A 21268-nucleotide genomic window follows, 5' to 3' on the forward strand; every position below is an offset into this window, starting at 1 on the left:
TTTTGTTCTTATAAACTTTTTTTTTTTTTGTATGGAGACCACACCTCCTCAGGAAAGTAAGGGCATTGCCCATTTCAGAGCAAGATGCTCAGGAGCACATGGGCATGGTTCTGACAGCTCTGGATAATAACTGTTTAGAGAAACTGAGAGGCATTGTGAGAAACCCCCACATGTATTTCAGCTGGATGGATGGAATGCATTTTAAACAAAGGTAATAATCTTTTAATAAAAAATAATGCCGGCAATGCATGTCAGGCTTTAATAGAATATTATGAATAGTCAAAGCAAATGAATGGGCACAATGAGTTTAACCATGTAGGTTCTGGCACAGAGAGCAAGGCACACACCAAGGAGTTGTGGGTAACTAGAAAATGAGAGTGTGCTAATGATTGGATGCAGACAGGCAAGGAGTAATTCCAGAGTTCACAGTCAAACAAACTGCTTGTGGCACAAAGGCTTGGGCCCAATTACCAATTCAGAAAGAAAAGCAAAAGCGGTGGTTTCAGTAAGCCCGTTCAGTAGAGTCGGGGTGGGAAATCTCCAATTAGCACCAATTAGTGAAGTTGCTTCCTAGAGGAGAATTCTGGGGACATTAAAAAAAAAATTCTCCCAGAATGCCTGCTGGAAATACTTATTTACCAGGTGATGAGACAGAGCCTTGAAGGAAAATTTGAAGAGGATTCGTGCCCATGGGATATGGATACAGATACATGTTAGAACTTGCCTGCTCGATTTGACTGGTCAATCATGGGCTGCACTATTCTCCTTCTGGCATTAATAAACCTGAAACAGAAGAAAGAAGTCTGGTTACCAACCTCTGTCTCCATGGTCCATGAACAACTCTTGTGAGCACTGTGGAGGGAGGGCACACCGAGTCCAACATCTACTGTAAACCATCTACGTACCTGACGGGCAGCTGTGCCCTTTGGTGTTCAAAACCACCTGACTAGATTATCTTGGGGCCAAAACCAAGCCAACTTGCTACTAATTTTCAGAGGACACGAGTTCCCCAGGAGAAAGCATCTCCACTCCTGTGTTTGCTTTTGGAACAAGTAGGAACCAGGTTGCTACACAGACTGGATGATTTTGCCTCTTTCCCTGGACCCCCCATCCAGGGGCGACTCAGCTTCTCTTCCAGCTGGCCATAAACGAAGCCCAGGCTCTGGCACTCGGCTTTCACAAGGTATTGTTAGGTCAGCAAAGCCATCAATTAGGCTGTCTGAAGTTTTATCACCAACACAGCAGTAATAAGTGCTGGCCCAAAGACTTCTGGTCTTAGGCAACTCCTGCAGCTTAAGCCTGTAAAGTTAGGGGTCACTCAGAGGTCAGTGCCAGCTGGGGGCGGCCTTTGCAGCCAAAGCAGGGACACCCAGGGCAGTGGATAAGCTAACTGCCAACCATAAACTCAGCCACCTTTCAACCCACTCGAAAGCCAGCCTCAGGTCCACATGGTTGATATTAGGGCCCGGGAAACGGTTTCCAAATCAGGTGGTTGCTGATTCCCAGGAATGTAAGGAGCAGCGGTTATTTTGTCTAAGAAGCCTGGATCTAATTTTGTTGAAAATCCAAAAATAAGTGCCTACTTCATGTTACTTTAATGTTTAATAATGCCCATCAAATATTCATGTACAAACAGAGTAAGACAATAAGAAATCTCCTTTATTTCTCCAAATTTAATAAAAACAAAACAATTTTCTACCATTTGCGAGTTGCCCTTGTCCCCCTGCTTTTAATGATGGTATTTCCCCACATGTATGAACTCCTGGAAAAGATTCAGTGGCCTTGCACTAAGGCTGGGGAGGGGGCCGGTGGTAGGGAGGTCCTCCAAAGTGCTTTCTATTGATAACATTTGTTTTTCAACAACTCTCTTTTCAGATCTTTGCATATGGGGGACTTAATGATTAATGTATCCACCTGGGGCTCCAGGCAGGACCTGAAAGTTCATTCTCTGAAAACTTCTCAAGCATTGGCAGTTAAGTGTCTTGGAGGAGGACAGAGAGCCCACACAGGCCTCCTGTGAGTCCTCTAGTAAGGCTAAGGCGGGATAAAGCCAAAGGAGGCTTTTGTGTATGCTGGTTGCAAAACAACGAACTTTTTTAGTATTTAAGAAAGAGTGTTTCAGTCTTCAAAAATGTTCTATGGGTTGGCTTTGGGAAGCGAAGTGCCAGTAGACTCTTAAGTTCGCACAGGAGAGTTGAAACTATGTATATATCTCCCTCCTTCCCAGTTGCTGACCAGAAGCAGCCAAGCAACCAGTTCAAAGAACTATCTCCATCACACCATTGTTGTCCTATGCCTAGGAGGTCCCTTTCTTATTTCCCCCTCCAGGGGTTCTTCTCAGGGGTTCTATTAAGACCAAGCAAGAGCAGGCTCCTTTGGTCTGTCTTGATGTTTCTGGTAGAGGGGCAGTTCCTCTTTTTCTTGTGTTACAATCCAGTTGTGTGGTGGGTTGTCTTGTTTTTGTTTTCTCTTAAAGGTCAACCCTTGAGGTGAAGCAAATTGATATTCCCCCTCCCTCTTTTGAGTTTTCTTCTTTTTCTTTCTCTATTATTTACATTTGGAAATTGTACTTTTCTCTCAAACACTCCCTCCCTCACAAGGCCGCAAGGCATCATGGTTCTTAGTTCTCAGCAGGAGAACTCCACACTGTCTTCAAACAAATAATTACTGAGAAGGTTAGAGGTTCACTCGCAGGTCATTTCTTTGGATCTTCATCAGAATGTTTACGTTAGTCAAAATGGAGGTCCTCTCACAAGGTTGTTCAATGGGGATGATGCAACAATACAGAACATTCAGAGAAAGCATCCTGTGCGCTGGCAGGCCTGTATAGAAGCGCTGAACTTGGCAATGTCACCCCCACATCACATTTTCAGTGAGCTTTCATGGTGTGGACTGTACGTTCACTAGTGGTTATGCTCATGGCCTTTCTTCGCTCACTCCTCCTAACAGGGTTGAAAGAAAGAAGCCCCTGAGCGTTTTCATGGTGTGGGGTGATCCTTTTTCAGAGAGTCATTAGCGATTTTACATTCTCCTGTGGGCCCCTCGAAGCCTCTGTGGAGTTTCAATCACAGTATTTTGGGTCCCAACATTTTTTCATACTTCTAATGCATTCTTTCAAATCATACAGGATTTGAAAAACATATGGGCCCCCATTTTTGCTGTTGTTTTCTTCCCCCAGAAATCTCTGAACATGCAACTCCTGCCAATTGTCAACTTCCATAATCTCAGAATAGCTTAACACCACCATAGATGTTATTTTATTAAAATTAATATGTATTCACTTTGAGAAAAAGTGTGGTCTTAAAAATTCAAATGACAGCTCTCCTCTTTGCTCATGCTGACAAGCTATAGGCCACCATCATTTAGAAAATACTCTCAAAAAGAAGTAATTTGGAAATGAAAAAGTCAAATGAGGGATGATTTTTTTTTTAAATTCCCACTGTGAACTTCTATACATTTTCCCCTAGATGATTTGATATGAATTCTTTCCACTTCCTCTGATTCTATTTTAAGAATGACTTTTCCTTTATGTAGATAACAAACATAACATCAAGTTTTGATTCGACTTAAACTCTGAAGCATCTAAGTTGAAAAGTCAGTCCATCTTCAATCGTCCAAGGCCAGACCTCAATTCCTATGGAAAAAATGCAACTTCCTGCTTCAAAGACAAGAGCCTTGTCTTTAAAAGACTCAAAGGTTTCTTGGATATTAAATGGGTCTCACAAAATAACATTTTGATGAGTTAAGTGTAAATGAATCAGACACATATGGATTAAGTTATCCCCGCATTTCACACGGGTTTAAAAAATAAGGGGAAAAGAGGGTCTTGGCAAAAAACATTTTGGACTTTGCCAAACCCAAAACATTTGAAAAATTGCTGAAGACATCCAAGTAACCAAAATGCAGCCAGCTGCACCCAACTTTAATGAAACCCCCCCCAAGTTATCTCCAACCCAAAGACGGTTAGGTTTTTCATCTGTATCTCATATTAAAAACAAAAAAGAAAAAGAAAGAAACAACTCACTAAGTTTTAATGTCATCCCAGAATGGTTTTGAAGTTGCAGACATACAATGTACTGCTTTATTAGTACAAACAATTTAATTCTAAGTTATCAAGTTTCCTTAGATGTTAAACAGTTTTTTTTTAAACTCTGAATTTTTTTATAACTAGTGTAGGGAATGTGTTAATACATCTAGTGTCTTCTCCAGATTTTCCTTAGGGAAAAAAAATTTCACTAGCCTCATTGTGACTCTTTTTAAGGACTACAGATAATTACCTTAGTGACTCCCTAGGGGATGAGTACCCCAAAGTACACTAGTTCTATTGATTTGTATTGAGCAAGAAGTTAGTGCCCAGGCTCACACAAAAGCTTCCAAGAGAGTCTCCTGAGGCTACTTGCATCTCTAAATTTTACTTAAATAGAAAATGCATTAGTATGTACGGTCCTTCAAACTTATATACTAAGATTCTTAGCTTAAAATAACTTAATTATAGAAATAAATTCAGTGGCTTTCCAAGAATCAAGAGGCTTTCTAAGTCAACTCAGAGATAAAAAAAACAAAAAAACAGAAATCAAAACAAAATAGCCTCCCCATCCCCAGTAGGTTGCAAGGAATGTATTCTAGACAGAAAAAAAAAATCACTGAAGCCTCACCTTACTCCTGCTGGAGACCACCAGCTACCACCTCAGGAAAATCCAAATATTTTAGCTTTGATGCTTTCCCTGACCCCACCTGAAATCTGACCACTGAGTTTTCTTTTAAAGACTTCACTCCAAAGCATAGCTCAGGTTGACAGGAGTAGACTCAGGTGTCCTTCCCGATTGTTGCTTCATTCCCCCACCCCTTTTAAATGGCTGGTAAATCCCTTCTTTCTGGTTCACTAACTTCTTGCCACACCTGGCAACCAACTCAGCATTCCTTTGTTAGAAAGCACAGGTCTCTCTCCCTGCTTGGAACGCAGCCAGCCCTGAACACTCTGAGGAGGGCTGGATTTGAAGCTCTCACTTGGATGGGTGTTGTCAAGGAAGAGGCTTGAACTGTTGACAAGGGATCAGATCAATCTGGAAAAGGTGTGGTAGGGACCTTGGTGACAGGCGCCTGGTTCAAAAACAAAACAAAGCTCTACTTTGCACTTTGCCTAGTGGCAGGACTCCACAACCAGCATGATCCTGCTCGGGTGCTCAGGATTTCAGTGAGGCTTCAACCTTGGGAAATCAGTTAGCCGTTTTTATTTTTTCTTCATATTAAACAGACACACGTGCACAAACACACACACACACACACACACACACACACACACACACACACACACTTTATTCTGCGTGCTTGTCTTGGGTTGAATCATCAAGTTAGGAAGGTTTAATGAATGGCACATCCAAGGTTTTCACTGGTGTTTAGACGCGGGATTTTTTCCTGAAGACAACTTCGAGCATAGTGAGGTAAATGCATGAGATTCATACATTTAGGACACATTCACAGATCATAACTAATGTCCCTGAGCTAAGGTGTAATTATGATTGGATAGCATATGAGATTTGCCCACACCTGTAAAAACATGCAAAATAAATACTCATCCACTTCCCATATGAAAACATAATGTTAGTGTGGAAGCACGAATGTTTGTAGCCTTACAAAGTTGCCTTGAGTGGGGAGAAGGTTCATGTGGCTGTGAAAGGCCCAGATCAAAGTTATCAAATGGGTGAGAGTCCTTGTCCATAGCTGTCTGCTGTGGGCTTCCAGTGCTTTATGCAACCCTCCCCTAAAGTTACAAGGACCTCTATAGCTAGTCACTAAAATAGTCAACCTGAGCACAGGCCTCTTAGGTATTGCCCCACATTTTAAACCTTTGTAAAGAGGAAAAAAACAAACAAACAACAAACCCAAGGGGCTTGTGCTCCTTATAACTTGCCTAAACCCCAGTGTGTTTCCTATCTACCAACTAGGGGATAACTGGACCTAGGCTGTTTTGAATACTGACAGAGATCATGTATACTTGATCTTGGCATACTGCCTAGTATATAGTGAGGGCTCACTGAATGTTAGCCTATGGTCAGACTCAATGTTCCTAAAAGACTCTCTTCCCTTATAGATAATAATTAAGAATAGATGAGTAACTACTACAAATAGCAGACTGGGCTGATAACAGGATGAGAATGTGGTTTGGCTCTACAAGTAGCATGTGACAGTGTGCTACGGTCTTAGTAGAGTTCAGAATTTAATATGAATAAGTAACTGTGTGTGTGTGTGTGTGTGTGTGTGCTTGTGTGTGTGTGAGAGAGCGGGGGTGCACATATGTGTGCATGTGTGTGTGTGCGCGTATGTGAGTGTGTGTGTGTGAGTGAGTGTGTGTGAGTGTGTATGAGTGTGTGTGTGTGTGAGTGAGTATGAGTGAGTGTGTGTGAGTGTGTGTGTGCATGTATATGAGTGAGTGTGTGTGTGAGTGTGTGTGTGAGTGAGTGTGTGTGAGTGTGTGTGTGTGAGTGTGTGTGTGCACGTATGTGAGTGTGTGAGTGAGTGTGTGTGTGTGTGCACGTATGTGAGTGAGTGTGTGTGTGTGTGTGTGTGTGTGTGTGTGTGATATCAGCCACCAGAACAAGCATCTGCTTGAAGGCGATGTTCCAGAGTGGGCTCCTTTGCAAGCACATCCTCTTAGTGGCTCTCTAGATCTTCCCTATCCTCAGGACTAGTCGCTTCCACAGGACCTCCAGAGTATTAGAAGTGCAGCAGCCTCAAGGTGCCCCGCCCAGCACTACTGTCCCCAGATCTGCACTTGAAAGATTCTCCAGGTGACCTCTTCACATTTGTACTTGGGAGGCCTGCAGTGAGTGCTCTGCCTAAGAACAGAAGGTTGCAAAGTTCAAGTTTTAATTGTGACTCTCGTGGCCGCAAACATTGCCTACAGGATCTAGCTTCTTTAAGTGCCTCAAATCTAAAAAGTCTTTTAATCACTTGCCTCAGATAACAAACAATTTATAATAATGATTCATTTTACCCTATCTGTAACTCTTAAAGTAAAAGCCTGGGCAATAAGATGTTTTTGTGAAAACTGTCAACAGAGGGTTTCTCAGGAACAGAGAAGGTGGCATACTACTGTTTGACAGTCCCATCTACTTCTGTACTTTTTGAACTTCAGTAATACATATGATTGTTTTTTATTAAAGGGATTGTGAAAGGTGATGGAGAAAATTGGGCATCTTCTCTGACTGAGATTAATCTGGACCATTTAGTTTTCTTATTTAATAAAAGGATCTCAGAAATTTCCTCTTCCACAGGGAATTATCTTTTATTTCTTTTTGAATGCTGAGCAACAACCAACATAATTCCATTAGCACACTCACACCCAGTGGTATGTAAGAGAACATCTGAGCAGGTCCTGACTTTGAAGTACTGCTACTCTTACAGAATGCTATTCGGTTATTCACAGATGGCTATTTATCATGCATTATAAAAGTGATCTTTCAGAGTTACTTGAAAGCAAGGGAGGAGAAAACACTCAAACTTCCTTAGCTATTCATATCTAAGATCTACCCTCTTAAAGACAGAACACTAAGTCAATAGACATAAGCAGTACTATATTACCTCATCCTGTACATGATTTATTACAGATAGAAATCATTGAGAAACTGAATTACTTTGAATGTTTTACTACTGACATTAAAGTTCCAGATTTGGTTACCTGCACACCTTATACTGGTCCTGAAAACCACTTTCTACGGGCACAGAAGATAAATCTATAACCCCATCATATAATCCCATCAGCCTACAAAGAAACAGTGGCCATTTTCAAAATGACCAGTTCCCAGCTCTGAACCATCTGTCTGAAGGGGCTTTGAAATGTGTCCAGTCTCACCTGATAATCAGTTGCTCTCATTCACAGCTACTTCTCATCATGGTCCAAGCATGTGCTAATTCACACTAAGCCCTGATCCTAACACAGCTTGTATTTTTTTTTTTTTTTTAATTTTCATGATCACCTTTGATTGACGTGTTATCTCAGATTCTACTTCTCAGTGGAACTCACCTAAGAATTAACTGGCCAAAAATAGACCACACTGTTTAGCAATTATGTATTCCAGAGGTTGGTGGAGGTCAAGGGGCAGTCCCATGTCCTATGCTATGGATAGGTCTCTGATTAGCTTGTCATCTGCTTGGAAGAAGATGTAGGCTGATTCTCTCTTATAGTGGAGCGGACCAGCTGTTAGCTGCCTGTCAAGCCCTCAAGTGGACAAGAAGTCCAGGAGCAAGAATGTCATTCCTTTGATCTGGCAAGGAGCAGCTGCTGATTTATAGAGTGGGACTTTGTTCTTCCGTTCTATTTTACTTTCTTTCCTAAGGCAGAACCACAAAATCCAGGAGAAAAAAAAAAGTGCCTTTCCCAGCAACATCAACAAGCTCTGACAACTACAACAGGGTTTTTCTTGGCCCTAACAAAGCTCTCAGGCATCTCCTTTGACGCTCACCTTTCCCCCTCCCCTTCCCCCTACCTCCACCATTTTTTTTTTTTTTTTTTGCAAGTGGTAGTTATTGTTTAATTCAGCTTCTGTAAATGGAATGGACTGTGGCCAGCAAGCCTGGGGCATAAACACACCTGTATGAAAGAAGCCTTATTGTAGCAACCCTCTACAAGCAAGCTCACATGAACCACACGTTCCCGAGTTCAGAAAGAATGCTCCATTTTTCCTGACAGCAAATTTTACCCTAAGTGAGTTTCTATTTTTGGTGTCACCAACCTATGATGATCACATTTGAACCTTTCCCTCTCCAATGGCATTACACTTTTTCAATCAAAGAGAAAAAAAATGATTTGCTCTTTTTTTTTTCCCTCTGAGAGCAAACAGATGCATCAAAAACGTTTATCTACTATCTATAATATCAATCATTGAAAGCTGACTTAATGTCCAGAAAGGCTTTAGCAAATGCAATATCCAAGATGCCATAATGGTGATTTCATTACTACTGATTTATACTGACATGCGTTTCCCTGAGTAACCTATAAGGAAAAAAAAAATCAACAACAAAATAAGCCATGTGCATTTTCTTGCTGGGAATGAACTGGTTGCAAAGGTCTGATTTTGTTTTCAACAGTCAGAAGTGCCCATCAACTGAGTTGGACATGGAATAGCAGCATGAAGAAGTCATCATGATCTCGTCAGTTGTAGGATAGTGAGAAGTCAGCAGCAATTTGGTCACTCTCCCCATCCACCCATACTCGTCCCTACATTCCCCCACATAACACACACACATATCCACCCATACCCCCCACTTCCCTCCACCCTAACCCCCACACCCCCACACACACCCATGCACATACCCATACGCACACACATACACACACACACACACACTTGTACACTGCACATGTGCAGGGCAATAAACTTTTCCAGGGACAAGTTCTTTAATGGCTATCTAGATTCTTTTGTGTTCCTCCAGAGGATGGTGAAAAATAATACAGATAGGTATTTATACCTATTCCTTCAAAGGTAGAAGGCTGGAATGGTGAGAGGGGCTATTATAACTTGGAGAGGAGGAAGAGCTTGTTTGCATTTAATCAGGCTCTGTTCAGGCTTCTTCTGTCTCCTTTCTTGTGTTCAGAGGGATGGGGGTTTATTTAGCTTGATTCCTGGCTTTATCCTTTGGCCAATCAGAATGTGTTGAGCACTAGCTTTCTCCTCCATGGCCATTCTCATTCAGCAGCTGTGTCCTCTGGGGTGTGTGTCCCAGTGATTGGCTTTGTGGGTGGGGAGCTGAAAACAGACCTTACACATATACATATAATTGTTTCCCTCCCGAAACAATTATGAGGAATAATTTTAAGGGTCATAAAAATCTGTACATGTGTCACCAACTGATAAGATGTTCAGATTGTGCAGTTATCCTCAGCCAAATTCAATGACATGTGGGCATCGTAGGTAAATACATCTAAACATTTGAAAATGCAAATCTTGCCTTTTGAGATTTCTATTCTTCACATGCACAAAAACAAACTGAAAAAGGGGGGTCACAACTTGAGAAGACACAAGTTCTTAGAAATATCAGTGCAATGGAATCAAATATAGACATAAGAGGTTTATCAGCACACATGGCTGTGCACAAACACCTGTAATCCAAGCACTGGAGAAGTGGAAGCAGGGGACAGCAAGTTCCTGTAGTGAACTCAAGCTAGCAAGGGGCTGCAGAGCAAGGGGACAACTAAGACCTGGGGAGAATAGCACCCATGCAGAGTGCTTACTCAGTGTGTATGAGACCTTGGGCTTGCTCTCCAACACCAGAAGAGAAGGAAGAAAATAACCAAATTCTTAGAAGGGAAAGGTTGAAGCAGTTTGAAAGAGCATTTGGAAATAAAAGCAAGCAAACAGACAAACAAATAGAAGGGAAGAAAATAAGGCACTGCTTGAAGGTACCAATCCCACCAGGGGTAACTTGGAGAAGTGAGGAGGGTAATTATGATTGGCTGGCACTTTCTGCTGGGTTCTGGAGATACCTGGTGGCAACTCAAAGGCAAGCTGCTTGGGCTTCTTCAGGTAGGTATAAATTGAATCTCCGAAATTCTTGAATGGAGAAGTGAGGCTATGATGCTTCTTGCCGGAGACCTTTTCCAACAGCCTAGTTGTGGATGAACTGAACTGACTGGATGAGAACAGAGCAGCTGAGATGGAATGAAACTCTTGGGCAATGCAGGGGGTGGGAAGGATTGGGGAAGGAGAAGGGGAAATGAGACTGGACTCCACTTAAGATGCTAGCAATGAAAACAGGCAGTCTGTGACTTTTAGAACGACCTCTGTGTTGGACCTTTCTGGGAAGGAGGTTATGGAAAGGGCTTTAGGACAGTGCATCTGAGAGTCTGCATTTTGATATGTCATGGTGTACAGTTGATCAAAACTGGCCATTTTGCCTTTTAAATTCTTATTTAGGGTTCACTGTAGGGTGAGGCACGTTGGGTTTCCTGATATCACCTTTGAGTTGGCAATGGAATTCTAGAGCTGAAAAGGTAGGAGGCCATTCAAGATGAGGACATAAGAAATGTGAAGCCCAGGGAAGAAGTGACTACTCCAAAACCATCTCTCCTCTCCATATTTATAAAGGTAGGGATATTCTAGATCATGAGCAGTAAGCTTAAAAAGCTGGCTGCCTCTGAAAACATTCTGCCTTTTCATATACCCCAAGATTTTCCCAAGTCCTTCATTTGATTGTGTCTGCTGGCAAATAAAAACCTCCCAGGCAATCACTTTATTTCTAGGAGAACTAGCTTGTTCGTTTTGAGTTCTGAGATGATCTGAGTGACCAGATTTAGAGGCCTATGACAACCATATACATGTCACACGGTGTAGTGTGACACAAATTGTATTGCCTTAAACTTAGCATGTGTGATTTTAGTAATGGTATTAAGAAGGTGTACACACACACACACACACACACACACACACAGAGTATTTTTAAGCACTTGCATAAGAATCAAGGGCAGGTTTTTCTCGAGGTGGTGACAACTAATTTAGAAGAGAATTGATGGGATCGGGTGTTACATTTAAAAGGGACTCCATTAAGTCTGATGGTGTCCAAATTGTGTCCTTCTCACAAACCATATTTTTCTTTTTAAATGGGCTTTTAAGGTGAAAGACACCGCACTTCGGCATACTCTAGGTGTGGAGACAAATGGTTCACAAGTCTCTATTCTTCAACTCAGGGCAAATCACTCCAGGACCCGAGATCTAAAGCACTTGGAGGGAGGGTGCTATGCATGTGAATGTCCCCACCAGAGTTTTCATTTGCTTCAGGGGCCCCTTTTTCTGGAGCAGCAGGGGATGTTTCAGAAGACCAGATTGGCATACCAGAAGCCTTTGGAGGGAGCAGGCTCTTATCCTTTCCTTTCTCCTGCTGGCTTAAAAGAAAGGGCTTTGCAGAGGACACGTTGGAAAGGTGGCAACATTCTTGGGCCTTTTTTTTTTTTTTTTATCAACACCACTTCTTTCTTTAAGCTGCAGTGGGTCTCTTGTTTGGGAGGCTGAGATTTTAGCACTTTTAAAGGGAGGCATACTCGAGAAATCTCCCAGGTGTTAAACTTTAGAGTGGCTTCAACCCAAAATAGGGTGGGGATGGGCAACAAAAGCTAAACAGGAAAAGTCAAGTGCTACTGTGTCTTAAGGCGTCTTAAATATGCACAAAATGATGCTCCTTCTATTTAAACCCAGGGCTCTCTAACCATACAGGCTGCCCGTGGGGGTTAAAATCAAAGGATTAAAACAAAAAAAAAATTCCATACATCCCTCTTTAAAATATTATAAAACATAATTCTATCATTAAGCAAAAAAAAAAAAAATCTATCCACAGACACATGGCTTAATGTTCTCATATTCATGATGTTCAAGCACCAAAGACTTAATTTTTAAGTAAGATTTCCAGATTGTTTTTTCTTAAGAGCAAATTAAACATCCTTTGCTTGGATTAACAATCAGGTAGCCTCCTGTGTCAGGTAGCAGAGATGTTACACAAAGTGTTAACAATGTTAACAATTTTATTAATATTGTTAACAATGTTAACAATATTATTACCCACAAAATTTTTAGCATCATCCCGTAATCATAAAAGATGTAATATTTACTTTATAAACCACAAGAGACCTAGCAAAACAGAGGCTATCCTGTGTCTGCTTTAGTCCTTAAACATTTTAGGTTTAAGGGATTAGTGGATATACTCCCCCAACTGCCATTTACAAAGGAATGAAAACATCAACCTTTGATTCTGAAATTTTCTATAGAGCTGTAGGTACAACCTAAATGTACCATAGTATGAAAGGGTCTTTAGAGCATATCTAGGCACCACATCTTTTAGTAAGACTTCCCAGCATAGTTTAACTTAACTCTTACAGATAGAAATACTGGCATTTGGGTTGTCTCCATCGTCACAGGCATATAAGTAACATTGCTATCCAGTAAACACGAAATAATTTAGTGCTATAATTGTTTTGACTGTCATAGATTTTTGAATCATGTAATATACAAATAATCCAAGATTAATTCATAAGTTTAAAGTTAATATGCTAACCAGCTAGGGCCACACTATTTCTTCCATCTGGGACGGTCCTTCCTTCCAGAGCCATCTGGTCCACACATCATTCAAAATTCTTATCAGAGAGCACCTCTTTGGGGTAACTTTGTTGCGTAATCTGATTAAGAAGCATTTCCTGCGGCTGGGTAGTTGGCTCTTTTGCCTGCTACAGTGCAAGGGCAAAGACTGAAGTTTGGATTGCCAGCATCCATGTTAAAAGAAAAGAGGAGAGAAAGAAAGAAAGAGAGAAAGAAAGAAGGAAAGAAAGAATGAAAGAAAGGAAGGAAGGAAGGAAGGAAGACAGAGAGAAAGAAAGAAAGAGAAAGCCATGGTGCTTCTATATGCCTAGTGCTGGAGAAGCAGGGGCAGAAGGATCCCCAAGATTTGCTGACCACCCAGTATAGCTGCAGGTTCAGTTACAGACTCTATCTCAGAAAATAAAGTGGGAAGCAACAGAGGAAGATATCACAACAACCTCTGGCCTCTGTATACAAGTGCATATACATACAAATGCAAACACTTGTATACACACACACACACACACACTCACACACACACACTCACGTGTGCACATTCTTAGTCATTAAAAACATGGTTACTGCAGCATCTATTCAATGTAATTACCAGAATTTACTTCTCTGAATTTCACCTAGTTGATCTTATAGAGAGTATATTTTAGTTCTTTGCTATCGACCCCTGCTCAACTATCCCCAATGAAATGTTTGGTGAATATACAACTGAACAAGTAAATGAAAATAGGGTTCCTTCCCTCTAGGAAATCATTTAGAAGTGACAATAGAAGAACCATTAGGGAGTCTCTTGTCTGTATCTCTATCTCTTTCCTCTCTCTTTTTCTCTCTTTCTCCCTCCCCCCTCTCTCTCACACACACACACACTCACACACACACACACACACACACACACACACACACACACACACACACACACAAGTGCTGTAGCTAAATCTTTGATGAACGATGTGCCTTCGAGCACATGTGCTAAGATGGCACATAATTCTACCTTCCTGGGTCTGCTCTAAGGAATGTCAAACTGAGAAATAAGTGGAGACTCTAACCCAGTACAAGCTGTGACTCTTACCTGGGTGGTGGACAGCCAGGTAAATTCTAAGTGCAGAGGTGAAAGGGAAGGGACTCCTCTAGTAGAAATGGAGTCTCTTGCTCTCTCTCTCTCTCTCTTTCTCTCTCTCTCTCTCTCTCTCTCTCTGTGTGTGTGTGTGTGTGTGTGTAGCATGGGACAGAACTGGAATGAGATGTCACCACTGTGGTGGATACCCACTCCGGTAAGAAGGCATTGTGAGTGTCTGTGCTGGGGGTGATAGAAAACATGAACGGACGATGGAAGGCTTGGGATGGAGAAAAGAAAGAAAATCTTTTACATGAATTAAACCCTTTTAAGGATTTCCTCCCAGATCTGCTAGAATGAACACTAGTTAGTTAGTTAGTCTCTCAAAAATAAGAATCCCAGATCAAGTACTATGGGATTATGGCCACTAAGGTAACAAAATGTAAGGTTTTTCTCATTTCTGCTGTGAGTTGCTTCATGACTCTTTGAAGACTGATAAACACCCTCTGCAAGGACTACAAATCAATTCTTGACAAGCTCCTGGGGTTTTCAGGGGGTGCTGGGGCTCCCAGCTTTGAGATAAACCACAGCATTCTAATTTCTCATGGAAACTACAATTTAAAGCCATCCACCAATGGGAAAGTGGGATTTTCATCTTCCCCAAGTTGGAGTCAGATGCACAGGCCACTGGAGGGCCTTGTGCTAGTCACAGAGCTGGCTGTCTCTTACTGGAGTCCACCTCCCAGTCAGGAGACATCAAAAATGCCCTGGCTGAACAGGTGCTTTAGAGCTTCCAAAGTAACTTAGAAGTGAGGGGATGAGTGTAGCTTAAGGAATTTTCTCAGTGTTTCCATTTCTCACTCACTTGAAAATTTATTATCAATTGCTATGACTAAATTTCTATCTCAAGATAACAATGAGAGACAAACAAACAAAGAAAATTAAACCCAGCAGCTTTAAGTATAAGATACACATTATAGGGCTGGTAAGATGGCTCAGCGGGTAAGCCCAAGGCTTGCCACCAAGCCTGATAATGCAAGATCTATTCTCAGAAGCCACATGGTAAAAGGAGAGCAATAATTCTCACACTTTTTTCTTGACTTCACATATTCACACCTCCTCATGCAAAAGAATTAACTATAAAAATTAAAATATTTAAAAAACAATAATATATATAGTGTTGCAGGGGAAAATATTAATATTAATCAGACTTGTGACTGGGCTGTAGCCAGCAGCCTCTACCATATACTGTGTTGGGATATTCTCTTGTGTGACAGGTAGGAGAGGGCAGGGAGCACTTGGAGGGATGATTCAGGGAAGGAGACAGTGAGAGAGATGGGGAATGAGGATGGGCTGCTTTGGATAATGTATTTCAATGTACACCAAATGTTCCTTGGCCCCCACCACCCTCCAATCAATTCCACTTCCTTGTTTACAGACTCTTCACGTACAAAATCATCTTTTCCTGATAATTGTGTTAAACACCAGCTGCCTGCCCTCTGAACCCCGACATCCCGGGATGAGGTCAATGTGGTGACGGGCTCTGGTTCCATAGGCAATCTTGTCATTCAGGCTAAGAGCAGTGATTCACTCACAGGAGGCAGAGGGAGTCAGTTGTTGGGCTTATTGACTCCAGGGAGCATGGCTACTCTATCATTACTGTGGAGTGCAAACACGCCGGGCTCTGTTTTGGTCCCACTTAAAATTACTATTTGCCGTGAAGGATTGGCAAAGCAATTCTTAAAATGATGGGGGTGAAAGCCAGGCAAGCGCCATTACGAGCTTTTCCTTCCGTTTAAGCAGAAGTAAGCATTCTAAGAGGCTCCAAGCCTGACCCACTTATTTAACCTTTTATTCAGTTTGCTGTATTAACATATATTAACTGGCTATATAAGCCCTAGGAGGGATAAAAACCTCATGACCAAATTATGGTTCCATTTTCATGGGTAACCTCTCCTTGGGTGGAAATTAAACTCCAATATAAATACATTTTAGGTCTACACAAAATCAAGGAGGAATGCCAAAAAAACCCAAATGTCACCACGGAACAGTTCTGCAAAGACCACAGCAACTATGGAGTGGTTGGAAAAACTGTACACAAGAGGACCTATTGGAAGGAACCAAATAAATTTAATTAAATAAGTTACAAGATGATTTTGCCGTGTCTTATCTACTCCCCTTGGTTAATATCCATGACATACTGATGCTGCATAATCGCTCTTATGGAATGCTGCAGCTCAGCGCCCGTAATGAGCTGCCTCTGCACAAAGGCAGTGAGAGTGGTTTCCCCACAGAGTTCTCTTCTCAATTATTTATACTTGCTACACTTTCACATAATGGCAGTTTTAAAATCAAACAAACAAAGCAAAGCGTACAATAAAGGACAGGGACAAGAAGGAGCAGGGACCTTTTTCATTCCCTTTTTGAACACCAGAAAAGGACAGGCAAGCCACAGAAAGTCAACTGGATTTGGATCCCAGGAAAGTCTCAGGGGTCCAGCAAGCAGAAGACATCAAAGCATTTGGAGACTGCCACCTTGGTGAGGGGTTTAAACAGCTCTGCATACCTGCGTGGCTCTTAATCTGTCATCTAGAAGCATATGGAGGAATGCAGTCTTTATTCTTCCCCTTCCTAAGTATGTCTGTAAGAATTCCTTATCAGAGAGTCTGTCCTCTCCCCCATCCCAGAGTGAAAAAGAACACACTACAATTGTCAAAATGACATCATGGTGGACAGAAAGTGGTGTGTTATTACAGTCACCCCTGCAGAGGGGGACAGGCTTTTTTTCATGTTGGTTGTGTCCACTGTCCACTCTGGACCTTTGGCCTCCCACTACAAAACCTATGGACAGGAGAAAGCCAGTCTCATTCACAGCCCTCTTATAAAGAGGCAAAATAACACTAGGGGACTATTTAATGCTAAATTGCTATGTTTTTCTTTTCTTTCCTTTTCTTTTTTCTTTTCTTTTCTTTTCTTTTCTTTTCTTTTCTGTGTGTGCCTATTTGTGGAGGTCAGAGGTCAATGTCCAGTATCCTTCTCTATGACTTCACTAGCTTATTTTTTGGGACAAGTTCTTATCTACTTTTTCTTTTAATTTCTTTTGCAATGATGATGATTATAATGATGATGTGATATATGTGTGCGTGTGTGTGTGTGTGTGTGTGTGTGTGTGTGTGTGTGAGAGCACACGCGCGTGCATGCATGGACACCTTGTATGCTTGTGGAGGTCAGAAGAAAACTTTTGGAAGTGGTTTGGATTTGGGGACCAAACTCAGGACATCGGGTCTGCAGGGTAAGGTCCTGTTCTCTGCTGCTGTCTCATCTCCCCTGCACTGACACAGATTCTGTCACTGAACCAGGAGCTCACCCATTTGGCTAGGGCCTCATTGGCCAGTGAGCCCCAGGCATCCTCCTGTCTCTTGTTTTCCAGTGCCAGGGTTCCAGGCAAACCCTATTTTTGTTTTTTCCCTTGGTGTTGTGACTGCACCCTGTCCTCAGCCCTCTAGTGTTATTCTGATTTCTAGTTTTAGACTCTAGAAGGAACCATTTACTGTGATCCGGAAGTTCTGCTGACTGGGTCTCCAGTAGTGCTCAGTAAACAATTCGGAGCAGACGTTCAATCTTTGGCAGCTGGGTGACTTCACAAGTTAATCCAGACACATGGTTAAGAAGCTTGTCTTTCATTTAATAATTAACCTGTTCTTATTTTTACACTTATTTTACTTTTATGTATGGGCATGTGGTCTGTGTGCCTGTGGCTGTGCAGCTATGTGCACTTGGACAGGTATGTGCACCCGTGCTTGTGAACTCATGGAGGCCACGGTGGGGTGTTGGGTGCCTTCCTTCTGCTATCACTCTTTCCCCCGTACTTCTGAGGCAGGGTGTCTTCCTGCACTCTGAGCTTGGGCTTTTCAGCCAGGAGGAGCAGAGATTTTTAAACACTAAGAGCAAACCTGACCAGATGCAATTTTGTACCTGCATGAAATCAGCAACGAGTTTAATGTTTTCTGTTAAACTGTTTCAGGTTTTAGGAAAGAGTTAATACTGTCTTCTGAAGCAGTCGCCCTATCCGCTGACAGCCACAGATGTATTTGTAGAGGAAGGTATCGATAGCAATGTCAGGAAATATAGATATTGTGTTATCTACTAGTCATTTCAGGATAATGGTATGTGTGTTTGTGTATGTGTGTGTATGTGTGTCTCTGTGTGTGTGCACCTCTGTGTGTGTGTGCTTATGTGTAGGCATGTAGAGGCCAGAGGAGGATGACAGGCCTTCCTCCATTCCTCTGTACCCCATCCTTTAAGACAGACTCCCACTCTCACAGAAGCTCACCATTTTGGCAAGGCAAGCCTAAGAGCCTGACTCCACTCTCCAACACTGGGGCTATATGCACAAACAGCCACACCAAGTTCTTAACATCTATGCTAGGTATTTAAACTCAATCTTCTGCTCCCACAGCAGTGTTCCTACCCACTGAGCCATCTCCACAGCCCTTCAAGATAGTTAAATAATGACTTCCTTAACAGAAGTAGCATCCCTGAAAGGTTAGAAAAGCATAATTTAAAGCCCTTGCTAACTTGTTTCTTGTAATATGCTTGCACACATACATTGAATGTACACACACACACACACACACACACATACACACACACACACACAGACTTATTTCGCATGTAGACTGTATGACTTTAAATCTTTCCTGTTTTGAAAAACTCAGGGAAACTAAAAATCTTAAGGAGATCCATGTCATCCCCTACCAAGCACAGAGATACTATGTCAGAGAGAAGAAGGGAAACCACAAAGAGCCACAATCCAGTGACATCAACAGAAGACAACAGCTAAGACAGAGATTGGTGCCAACATCTTCTCATGTTTTTCCAGGATATCAGTATGGCCACTTAACTCCTATAGCAAACTCGTCCCAGCTACAGAATGTTAGGGTTGAGATACGCTGTGTTTAGTAATTCTTTTCTTTTTGCCAGAGTGACTGGCAGTATCTGAAGACTGGCAGTCTTGAAGTTATGGATTCAATCATGTTATCAATTTGAAAGCTAGTGGAGCTTAGTGGCATAGGTCTGTAATTCCACTTACCCAGAAGGCCAAGATAGAACGATCAAAAGTTCAAGGCTAACCTGGGGAAATTAGTGAGACTTTGTCTCTAAAGAAAGAATAAAAAGAGGGATGGTGCTGGGTACAGTGCTGTGTTCTTGTCATCTTAGCCTTTGGCAGACAGAAGAAAGGAAATTAGGAATTAGATGTCAGTAGCTGTATAAGAAGTTTGAGGTCAGCCTAGATTACATGAGACCTTGTCTCAAAGCAAACAAATGAACAAACAAACAATTAAACCCAAGAAAAACAAACTGATCAAAGTAGCAACAACAACAACCAAAGTGGGCTAGGGTTGTAGCTCTGTGGCAGAGGGGGCTTGCCTAGAATGTGAGAGGAACAGGTTCAGACCTTATCCCTACCTCCCAAAGTCTGTACATAGAGCTTCTGACATTTTGACCTTCAACACAGAGAATGACCTTTCTGTGTTAATGTATAGATGTGAACTGGGTGACAGGTGATGGGTGGCAAGGGGATGCAGCTGACAGACCTCCCACCCCACTGCCATCTCACCCCTGCTGTCAAGAGGATTCGAAACAAAGCCTATCAGAGACAGATGGACATCTGGATGGACAAGCACACCCTGCAGCACTTATAACACACTGTACAAGGAGGAGTTAAGTTGGGTCTACGTGAAGAGTTGGGTAGCTTTGTAGTTTCAAATATTGGAAAGATTCAGAAGAGAGGTCTCAGATGCTGGGAACAGATGCTGGTATGCTTCAAAGGCAGTGAAATCCAGTTTAATGGTAGATTATAGATTCTTCGTTTTGAGGAATTTAAAGGGCAAAACCCAAGCTAGGTGTGGTGGTTTATGCTTGTAATCCCAGTCCTTGGGAGGCAGAGGCAGGAGGATATGAGATTCAAGGTCAGCTTTAGCTTCATATCAAATTTCAGGACAGCAAGGGCTACTTGTTAATTCCAAGCCAACCGGAACTCCAGACTAAGATCTTGTCTCAAAAAACAAAAACAGAGCAAAACAAAAAGGAGGGAAACCCAGTGAGAGGGCTCTTGCTGTCAGAGGCTTGCATAAGAGGCCTGTGGTCCTGAACTAACAAATGTGATAGATTCATAAGAACAAACAAACAAGCAAACAAGCAAACAACACACAACCCTTGTTTCCCAAGCTTTCCTCAACTACTGGCAATGCGCTCTCTCTTAGTAGACCCGCCAATTAACCAAACATTAAAGCAACCCACAGATCTGTTAGTGGCTTTGCAGAACAAACAGAAAGATATGTGTTGTAACAAATCACTGTTAGAAACTGTTTGAACCAGAGAGTTCAAGAGACACATAAAACTAAACAGCATGGAGTGCAGACCATGCAAGCAGCATGCAGTGAGCTGCACAAATGCTCAGAGGAAGCAAGGGCAACCCTAGCTTGCCTTTCCCTCAAGTACCAGGCACTGGAATCTGTGTCTTTCCACTTACTCAAGACAGGTGCAGATCTGATAAGAGGTTGGCACGCACAAACTGAGCCTCCTTTATAATTTGTTTTGCAACTTCCCTTTCTAGATAAACATTGTCCAAGTACAACTCTTAAAAAAAAAAGTTGTATTTACTTGTCCTGTGGAGATTCCTCCCTGCCCCCCCTTTCTTCTAAATGTTCCCTCAGGATGCTGGCTGGAAAACTAGAAAAAGCTTGGATTTCAGCTCTGGTCTCCAAGGTATTCTAGTGTTCGGCTGGGCCGTGTGCTGGGAGGGAAGCTCTCTACCTTGCTGATTTAATTAACAGGATTCTTTTCATTATTGTGGGGATTTAGTTTCTTCTTGCCTTTCAGTGTTTGGGAAACACTGATTTATGTTTTATATTTTGAAGGGAAATTTATTGTTCTTTGACAGCTGAGGTTCTTAAATCCCTGGCACCAAAGGGACCCTGGGGAGGTGTCACAGTTGCCTAGCCTAGCCTACCTACCTATACAAAGTCATCTCAAGGGCCCCCCTCCAGAAACGAGGAGAACCATCAGCTGTTCGACCAACCCACTCCTCCCCCTCAACCCACTCCTCCCCCAGCTGATCATTACACCAGCAGGGGTT

General features: G+C 42.1%; 1 protein-coding gene across 14 annotated transcripts in view; it reads right to left on the reverse strand.

Annotated features, from left to right (window-relative positions):
- The window catches only part of Meis2 (Meis homeobox 2), a 211083-nt gene that overhangs the window by 4973 nt on the left and 184842 nt on the right, over nt 1-21268 (reverse strand). For all 14 annotated transcript variants that reach the window (XM_031371411.1, XM_031371414.1, XM_031371407.1 and 11 more), the window contains one exon: nt 725-783. In XM_031371411.1, the coding sequence (XP_031227271.1) occupies nt 725-783 (59 nt within the window). The remainder of the gene's footprint in view (nt 1-724; nt 784-21268) is intronic.

Source organism: Mastomys coucha, unplaced genomic scaffold (assembly GCF_008632895.1).
Source record: "Mastomys coucha isolate ucsf_1 unplaced genomic scaffold, UCSF_Mcou_1 pScaffold15, whole genome shotgun sequence".
Taxonomy (NCBI): Eukaryota; Metazoa; Chordata; class Mammalia; order Rodentia; family Muridae; genus Mastomys; species Mastomys coucha.